We start from the raw sequence: 10,157 nt of genomic DNA on the forward strand, positions 1-10,157 counted from the left end.
CGAAACGTCTCGTCTAGCAGAGAAACCCCCTTTTTCGGTAAAGGAGAATGAAAATACCTTTATGTGCCTGAATGTCCCACCATGTGACACCGAGATTTTCTCCGGAGGTTACGAAGAATGGCCGTCCTTCCATGACATGTTCACGGCAGTTTATATTAATCACCCCAAACTTACCCCTGCCCGAAAACTGTATCATCTCCGTAACAAAACAACCGGAAAAGCCGGAGCCCTGGTTAAAAATACGGTCTTTGTGGTGAAAACTTCAGCTTGCATGGAATGCCCTCAAGTCCCGATATGAAAACAAAATAATCCAGGTGGACAAGCAGATTAAAAATCTTCTTACTCTCTCCCAAGTGCATTTTGAAAACAGCGAAGCATTACAGATACAGTGCACTCGCGAAAACTCGAACTAATGAAAACCAGCCCTGTCCGAGTTATCGAAATGTTCGAGTTTTCGAACGTTATGTATTTTTAATATATTTGTATGTATTCGTTTTAACAGTTTTCATACCCTGTCCATTTTTATGGCATAGTTAATCAAAGAGATTCTCTGGTTTCATGTTTTGTAGTTCATTGCCAGTTTATTTAATAAAAAATGTTAGCAAATATGAATGTTGCTTACAAATTATTAGAAAAAAAGCAGTGATCTTGGTTTGATGTTTCTTATTTTCTACCGCATTCAATACAGCCTTTTCGCGCAGTGATTGTAGCACATTAACTTTTCTCGGGCTAATTTTTTCAGCAGTTGCCCATGCTATAGCTTTGTTGAAAATTGTTACGGCTTCGGATGAACTTATGCGTTCTTGTTCATTTCCACCTGTAGCTTCAACTTCATCTTCGGAATCGCTTTCTTCTATAGCTTCAATATGATCCTCTTCAATCAAGTCGTCGTTATTCCAGTCTCTTATTTCTTCTTCTGTGAAAGTAGCCTAATAAATATTTATTATTGTTATCGTGTGTTTTTTATTTACATCAAAACCATAACTACCTCAGGATTTAAGTGTTCGAGAATTTCGGCAGCTTCTTTTTCCATACTTTTAGCTTCAGCTTCCATTTGGTTTTTCAAGACACTAAGTGGAATGTCATCGTCGTCATCGTCTTTCAGGTTTGCAAAGTTTAAAATATTAGTCCAGCATTTCGCCAACGTCTCCTGACTCAATTTATTCCAAGCTCTATCCAAAAATGTAACAGCATCTCTCAAGCTAATTTTTTTTAATGATTGGATCAAATCGCAATCATCGGAGAAAATAGCTGCCAAGAGAGAATTTCGGTAATGTAGCTTCGTTATTCTTATTGCGTTTTGATCCATTGGTTGAATCAAAGGAGTTACATTCGGCGGCATAAACATCACCCGAATTAAACCATCTTCGGATCTTAACGTGTCCTCGTTTGGATGCGAAGGTGCATTGTGAAGCAAAAGTAACGCCTTATCAGGTAGTCCTATATTTTTTAAATAAGTTTTCACCTATGTAATACAAAAAATTGGTTTTTTAAAGGGTGTTTAGTTTGTAGTCAAATGTGAACTTGCCTGTGGTACAAACGAAAAGTGAAACCAATTTTGGAACAGAGTTGATGTCATCCAGGCTGATTTTGAGCTTCGGTACTCCACTGGGCAGCTAAAATGCCTAAATGCACGCGGATTTTTGGCTTTTCCAATGACAGGCATTTTAACCTTGTGTTTCCCAGTAGCATGCGCACACGCCAGAAATGTGATGCGCTGTTTTTCAGATTTGTTTCCCGGTGCCTGCTTTTCCATTCTAGAAACGTATGATTTTCCCGGAAGGAGCTTCCAATATAACCCGGATTCATCTGCGTTGTAAATTTGTTCTGGGCATAGTTCAAGCTCCTGAGTTTTAGCTTGTAACTGAGTTTTGAAAGGCTCCACTAACTCTGGTCGCGAGGATAGTTTTTCCCCTGAGATTGAAATCAATCGTATGCCATGCCGTTTTTTTAAATTTTGTAGCCATCCATCGCTGGCAAAGAAAGTTGAGCCATTCTCGCTATATTTGGCATGTAACTCCTTAGCTTTCTCTTTCAAAATTAATCCATTTATAGGATAATTCTTGCTGCGTTGTAATAAAAACCACTTGTAAGGATTTTTTTCCATTTGTGGCAATTCTGAAGCGCGAAGCGTTTTACGTTTTCCAGGGCCCGATAGCGTGTTATTAACGCATTCCAAAATTTTGTTTTCATTTTTCACAATTCCACAAATTGTGGACTTGGCAGTGTTATATTTTTTGGATAGAGCTGTGATACTAACGCCATTCTTGGCCTCGTTAATTATTTCAGCCTTTTTTGCTAAACTCAAAACATTTAGTTTTCGTCCCATTATAAAACGCAAATAAATTTGATCTTAACCGCGCAAAATCCCGTGTATCACTGACAAATATCAATCAATTTAAAAGAAAAGTTCCGTAATTAGCAAGAAACCTAGCCAGTGCGGCGCCTTAGAATGAAACAAAAGACGCACATAACGACAAAAATTTGAATATCGGCCGTTACAGCACATGCAAAACGACAGTTTCTCACATGTTTTTCCATGAAAAAAGAAAATAATTGTTCGAGTTTTAGAGTAGGTACATTTTGTTCGAGTTTTAAAGTAGTCAATGGAGAAAAAAAAAAGTTCAAGTTTCCGAATGTTCGAGTTATCGTGTGTTCGTGTTTTCGCGAGTGCACTGTACTTCAAAATTCCATCAACAATTCTCTGTCTGTCTTAAATGCTCAAGACGTCCCGACAGAGAACTGGGACCCAATCCTAGTATACACATGCTAGTCGAAGCTACCCCAAGAAACGTTATCTTTGTGGGAACAATCCCTAAGTTCTCGCAAAGATCTCCCAACCTGGGAACAAATGAATAAGTTTCTTACAAAACGATATGAGGTAGTAGAGCGGCCTTAAGGCGAGAAACAAATCAAGCCCGGGTTTGTTCAGAATCGAAGTCACAACAGAACTCAAAACATTTATGTTGAAAGCACCACGACGAACCCCTGTCCTACGTGCGATGCAAATTTAAAAAGTTGTCTGTGCGTGATAGGTATAAGGTGGTCCGAGAAAATCAGATGTATGAAAACTGGTTCTCATTCTCCCACTTAAGAAGTGACTGCTCAAGTCAAAATACGTGCGCAGTTTGCCAGATAAACCATCATTCGTTACTCCATGTGACCACTCACAATGATCAAACCCGGCTCGCAAGCATTCAACCGCCCAACACTAAGGCGATCCAGGAAACCTCAAAACCCGAAGGAAATATGAAATCCGACAGATCAAGGAAACTAAAATAGATCACCAACACCCACAAACGCGGCTAGCAATTCTCAGTCACCCGCCTATACATACAGTCCACAGGTGCAATCCATGCACACAGTAAACGAAGGAAAAACTCTACTTCCAACAGCTCTCGTCTTAATAGAGCATCTCGGAGTACTGCATAAGGTTCGAGCTCTCATCGACCAAGGTTCTCAAAAAACTTTCATCACCTCGAAAGAACAAAATCGCCTAAGACTCCCCACCGAAAGGCTCAATATGAAATTTCCGGAATGGGTGGAAAATTAATTCAAAATTCCAGCCATATATGTTCCTTGAGATTAGTTTCGCCGAAAAATATAGTCGATTGATACACAAGCGTGCGTCCTTCCACAATTGACTAGACTTCTTCCTACCTTCACTATTGAAAAACCCGATTAGAATCAATTCGCCATGTTGGACTTGGCAGACCCCAACTGTTTCCAACAAGCCCAAATCGAAATGATTATCGGAAGTGGTCTGATCCCTTAGATCATGCTGAATGGCATACATCGAAATATATGTGGAAGCATGCTCGCGCAAAATACCATATTTGGATGGATCATAAGTGGCCCCATCACTTGTGAAGTGTCAGTATTCTCGACGCAAGTGGAAGAATTTTCAAACGAAATCCTTAGTACCCAACTAAGACAGTTCTGGGAGCAAAAAGAATTGTACCAACCTGCACCAACATCAGAAGAGGATCTAGCATGCGACGACTACTTCAAAAAGACCACATACCGTGGGCCAGCCGTTAGATATGTTGTGAGACTCCCCTTTAAATAAAGTTTCCCAAACTTGCATGCGTCAGGTCAATCCCGTAGCTACGCCTACAGCCAGTTGAACAGCATGGAGAAAAATGGTCGAAAAGACAATTTCAAAGCCATTTACGACGAGGTCTTAGAAGAATATCTCACGATGAATCACGTGGAACTAACAAGCTCGCCAGAAATCGCCTCCGATAGCAAATATTTATCCTTTTATTTGCCACATCATGCAATAGTCAGTAATGTCCCTGATATCAATTTGTATATAATGGAGATATGGAGAAGATATACTGACAAATCCGTGTTCATCAAGATGACCAAGAGTTCCAGCGAATTCTCTTTCGCAGACCGCATAACTCAAAAGTTCAAGACTTTAGGCTGAGAACGGTTACATTCGGAGTAAACTGCGCTCCATTTCTAGCCATTAGAACCATTCAAAAATGGGCTAAGGATTCACGCAACAGGTTCCCACTCGCTGAACAAGTGCTTCTGCGAGACACTTATGTAGACGATATTTTATCAGGCAGCCATACAATTCCAGATGCTGTGAATAAATTATCAGAAGTTATAAAGACACTCGATAGTGCCGGATTCCCACTCCGCAAGATAACGGCCAACAACCCAAAGATTTTGGAAAAAATCCCGAAGTCAGATCTCCTTTACTCCGACTTTCTAAAATTTGAGAGTCCCAGTAGTACAAAAACACTAGGTATGAGATAGAACGCTCTTTCGGGTACCTTTTCCTACTCAGTTGCTCCCATTAGTGCCACAAAGACTGCCACGAAGCGGCAAATCTCATCAACAATCGCAAAACTCTTTGACCCGGCAGAATGCCTCTCGTCCATTATGACTCAAGCCAAATTTCTTCTTCAATTTGTATAGCTAGAAGGTACGGATTGGGATGAAGGCGTCAAGCCAGGATCACTAGTGAAATGGAATCAAATTTTAGAGAATTTACCTCATACCTCGACCATCGAAATAACTCGATTGGTAAAGTTTTCACCCATACATTGACTCCGGCTTCACGGACACTTCAGAAAGGGCATACTGCGCTGCTCTCTACCTGCACATAGCGGATCTTGACGGAACAGTTGCCTGCCACCTCTTAGCAGCAAAAGGAAAAGTGGCACCTCTGCGAACCGTTAGTATCCCGCGGTTGGAACTCTGTGGCTTGCTCGCCCAGTTGGTCAAGTCCATACGTGAAAACCTTGACCTCTATTTAGAGAATAAGTTCCTTTGGTCGGACTCCCAAATTGTACTTGCGTGGTTAGAAAAACCGCCTAACACCTGGAAGACGTATGTCGCTTACAGGACGTCCCAGATTATGAGTAGTGTTGATAACGCCACATGAAGGCATGTCGTCAGCCATGAAAATCCTGCGGACTTGGGTACCCGGGGTTGTAATCCGTGAGAATTGGCGTCCAACACTCTCTGGTGGAATGGCCCAGATTGGCTTCTACGCTCCGAAGAAGCCTGGCCAAAAACTACCGTTCCGACAATTTTGCCTCCCAAGCAAAAAACATAGTGATAAATCTCGCTATAGAAGAGCCAGCCGATGTGTTCGAACGGTTTTCATCTTTTCCTCGTGCGTTGCGCGTGCTTGCGTACGTATTTCGGTTCCTCAACCGTGGGCTCGCGAAAAGAAGAAATACTCCCTGTATCTTGACTAATTCCCTGTCTCAGGTCGAAATTCAGTTTGTCAAAACGAGGCTCCTTTCGTTAGTACAATCAGGATATTATCCACAGGAAGTAAACGCATTATCCGCTAGAAAACCCGCGTCAAAGAAAAGCTCTCTCTTAACTCTCAACCCTTCTATCGATAAAGAAGGTCTCTTGAGGGTAAACGGACGGTTATCTCAATCCGGGCCCAGTTATAATGGGCGCCATCCCGTAATTGTGCCCGGAAAGTCCCCATTTTTTGCTTGTATCTCACTTTTCCCCACAAACTACTTCTGCATGAAGAACAAAAGCTAATGTTTCGCATAGCACGCCAAGAGTTTTACATTCCCCGGCTGAAGCCACACAGTATAGAAAAGTATCTCTGCAAAGTCTGTGTGCTTCATAAAGTGAGGGTTCAGTCTCAATACATGGCTACACTTCCCCCAGAACGCTATAGTCTGTCCACCCCTTTCTCGACAGCTGGTGTAGACTTTGCAGGTCCATTTCAGATTAAAGCATCTCAGCTCAGAACGGCAACCTTTCTCAAAGGTTATGTCGCGGCTTTTGTTTGCTTCTCGACCAAGGCTATGCATCTAGAATTGTGCTATAATCTCACAACAGAAGCATTTCGCGCAGCTTTCGCAAGATTCGTCGGTCGAAGGGGTCTGCCCCGCAAGTTTATGTCCGACAATAGCACAATCTTCGTTGGAGCACACCGAGCGCTCAGCAGAGAATTTCTGGAATTTTCGAAAGAAGTCTCCAAGGATATTCTATCAAATTATTCCCCTCAAGGAGTTGATTGGGTATTCATCCCCCCAGGTGCCCCCATATGGGCGGCCTTTGGGAGTCAGCTGTCAAAAGCTTTAAACCCCATTTAAAGAAGATAGCTGGCAACCATAAATTCAGTTTCGAAGAGTTCTCCATGCTTCTAACCCGTATTGAGGCAGTTCTCAATTCCCGACCTTTATCTACCCTCTCACATGGTCCTAATGATATTTTAGCTCTCACTCCAGGTCACTTTCTGAAAGGCGCTGACGGCGATTCCCGAACCCGACGCGGATAACATTTCACTGGTCAACCGCTGGGAAAAGATGAAGGCTTTACATCATCAGTTTAGCCGTAGATGAATGGATGAATATCTGAAGGAGCTCCACAAGCGCTATAAATGGCAACATCTGCAGAAGGAGGTCGAAGAAGATCAAATGGTGGTTATTAAGGACGAGCCGCTACCCCCGAATGAATGGCGGTTAGGACGCATCATAAAAATTCATCGCGGACCCGATGGTCATGTGTGGGTCGCAGATGTCCACACGCAGTGGGGCGTACTTACACGTCCGATTGTGAAGTTGTGTATTTTGCCGTCCTCGTAACTAATAAATCCCTTTATTATTCCATTGCAATCACTTTGCCTTTCAACTCGTAATATACCAACAGTAAAGCCCTTTCTATTTACAGCCAACATGTCCGACGCCGAGGTCACCCGCTGTTAAATCTGCCCTCGCAACATGCACTGCGGTTTTGCAAAGGGTTGAAGGCTATGAATCTCGGGCAATGCGACGACGTGGTGCACTTCTGTCGCAATTGCTTGGCCCGGTCCCACCTCACCGGCTGTTGTGATTCGCGGCATAGCTGCCAAAGATGCGGCTCGCCCATCACACCATGCTACACGTCGAGGAAGGTAAGCCCAGTGATCGACAGACAGCGTGCTAGCAGAAGCCGAACCCCATTAAATTCGAAGAAGAGTGGTACGCCACAGCGGTCGTAACAAGACCGGAACACATCCGCACAGCAACGCTCCGTATGGCTCGCCCGAACCACTTCTCGTGAAAAATTCCAAATTCATTATCATGGTCTTATAGAACATAAATCAGTTAATCGAAAGAAAATATGTATAAGAGTATGCGATTAGGAGGTCTATAGAAAAGCTCCACTCTTATCCAAGCTGAGTACTATATTTTAGTATTAAGTACATTCTGCGCAATCAGATAGATGTAAAATCAGCTGCCACCTTGGACGTTTGAGGTCTTCAAATGTCCGTATTAGCTCAAAATCTTGATGAAATCAATTATGTTATCTACTGTGTAAAAGCACTTGTTGATGAAATACAAATACTGGTCGAAGTAGCATTTGGAATAATAATAAAATGTTTTTGAGAATAAAGTCAATGAGTTGAAATAAATGTCATTAAAAAGTGTAGCCACCGGCGAATCGCACCGTTACCTTGGAGAGTTCGACAAATATAATTTAGTTGCCTTTATTCGAAATTAGCCAGGAAACATTCTTCTAATTGCATTTTGCTTAATTCCATATTTCATTTAAATAATTTGTTTTACAAGTATATTGTTTACTGGTAAATGAATAAATTATTTCTATCTTATCGAAGTTTCAACCCTGACATTAATTATCAGCTTTTCAGGCAACATTTTGTAATGGGTTCAGTCTCTGATTAATGCAGTTGCATTTACTTTGATGCCGTCTTTTTTTGTGTAAGTTCACTGACATACTGCGCTTACTTGGAAAATACTCGCTCCTTCTTACAAACCAAACATTCCGTACATTCTATACGAGTATACTTATTCAAATAATTGGAATTTATTGAATTACTTTATTGAAATGGACAATTTTTCGATTCCCTTTAAAATTTTGTATAAAAAGATCATTGATAATAATTGCGATCTCGATAAATTACAGTTATACTTTAAAAATACTTACAATAATATCAGCGATATCAGCGCAGGACAAAAGCCAAATTTGAAGCTAAGTATAGTAGTTGGCTTGAAGGAGTTTTTCACTTCAATTTAGATGAAGAGTGTGCACTGTTTCAAAAAAAATTACAAAAGGAGTCGGTAGACCTCAAAAAAAGTTTGAGAATTGCTGTACGCGTGCTAAACGATATAAAATTAGTCAACTTCGTTCTTAATATTGCGATGAGCAAATTAAAAGTGCTGCTAAATCACGCACAAAGGCTCCAAAAATGCACCATATCGACGCTGACAAAGCACTTGCTATATTTATACAAACGGAAATGTCGAAATACCAATACCAAGTTTTGAGACAAGGTTTAAAAAAGAGGGTCACGACATTCTTCCTCCTTATAGTAAGATTTTGGATGCGAAGAAAAGGTGTTATCCTGAAAGCGTGATAATTACGGATACTTCAGCGCCTATTGATTTACAAGAACTTATAGACCACACAGCAAAGCGGTTGCTTCATTCGATAACTGAGGATGAAATCGCTCAAATTGACGATGAATCATTAATAATGTATTCCAAATGGGGTTGTGATGGTGCGTCTGGACAATGCGAATACAGCCAAAAACTTGGTGATAAAGAGTTATGTGATTCTAATCTATTTATGACATCAATAGTGCCATTAAATTTGTCCTCTCGAATAAACAACAGCGTAGTGTGGAAAAACGATCTTCCTTCTTCTACAAGATATTGTCGATGTCTCCAATTTCAATTCGCAAAGGAAACTCCTGAAAAGATTCGAGCTGAGAAAAATAGAGTAGATACGGAAATCGCACAAATACAAGATTCAGTTGTTGATATACGAAATCGGGTTTTTAAAGTTCGGCATGAGTTTTTCTTTACAATGTTGGATGGCAAAACGGCTCAAGCTATAACCGAAACTCCTGCATCTTCTTCTTGCTTCATATGTCTCGCAACCACATCCCAAATGAATTGCTTAGAAAAAATTAAAGCTCGGCCTATAAATCCTGAAGCTATCAAACTTACCAATAATGTGCTGGAAAACGAACGCCGAAACGCGTCCAATAAAAGAAAAGCGAAAAGCACAAATTCAGAAGGAATTTGCGGAGAAAATTGGACTTAGATTAGATATGGTAAAGCAAGGTAAGGGATCTACCAATGATGGCAACACATCCAGGAGATTTTTTGCCAATCCTGCGTTAGCCTCTGAAATAACGGGTGTTAAAGAAGAAATAATTAATAGATGTGCTGTGATTTTAGAAGCAATAACGTGCACAGAACCGGTGGATAGTTGTAAATTTGATAATTATGCATATGATACTGCAAAAATGTTAGTCGCCAACTATGGATGCTATAACATGCCATCATCAGTACAGAAAGTATTATTGCATGGTAAGCAAATAATTGAAAACTGTACACTTTCTGTTGGCGCGCTTTCTGAAGAAGCTCAAGGATGTAGAAACAAGGATTATAAACGCTATCGGAAACTGCATACAAGAAAGTGTGATAGGGTTTCAACAAATGAAGATGTTATGCACATGATGCTGCTATCATCTGACCATTTTATCAACAAATTAAGTCCAACTCCAAAAAAGAAATTTCTTATTTTAAGTGATGAGGCAAAAAACTTGTTACGCGATAATAATAATAACGAATAAAGTAATAATATTCCTTTTTTTCTTAAGAAATAATAATAATTTTTTATAATAATTTTTTATTATCTTTATAAAAAAATCT

General features: G+C 40.6%; 1 protein-coding gene across 1 annotated transcript; it reads right to left on the bottom strand.

Moving 5' to 3' along the window:
- Positions 1–404: 404 nt before the first annotated feature.
- LOC108370807 (jerky protein homolog-like) lies at positions 405–1,841 on the bottom strand. Its single transcript, XM_017626217.1, has 3 exons — positions 1,529–1,841; positions 989–1,465; positions 405–929 (listed from the first exon to the last, which is right to left on the bottom strand). The coding sequence occupies exons 1-3, from the start codon at positions 1,754–1,756 to the stop codon at positions 582–584; spliced, it is 1,053 nt and encodes a 350-aa protein (XP_017481706.1). The 5' UTR covers positions 1,757–1,841; the 3' UTR covers positions 405–581.
- Positions 1,842–10,157: the final 8,316 nt, after the last annotated feature.

This window comes from Rhagoletis zephyria, unplaced genomic scaffold (assembly GCF_001687245.7).
Source record: "Rhagoletis zephyria isolate East Lansing unplaced genomic scaffold, Rhagoletis_zephyria_1.1 Rzeph_scaffold_04486, whole genome shotgun sequence".
Classification (NCBI taxonomy): Eukaryota; Metazoa; Arthropoda; class Insecta; order Diptera; family Tephritidae; genus Rhagoletis; species Rhagoletis zephyria.

Bases quoted from the DNA above. Each gene is read 5' to 3' on its own strand.
- LOC108370807 (XM_017626217.1), bottom strand. From the start codon at position 1,756: ATGGAAAAGCAGGCACCGGGAAACAAATCTGAAAAACAGCGCATCACA. The intron at 1,466-1,528 runs GCAAGTTCACAT...TGTATTACATAG, and splicing joins ACTTTTCGTTTGTACCACAG to GTGAAAACTTATTTAAAAAA. The intron at 930-988 runs GTAGTTATGGTT...AATATTTATTAG, and splicing joins TCGAACACTTAAATCCTGAG to GCTACTTTCACAGAAGAAGA.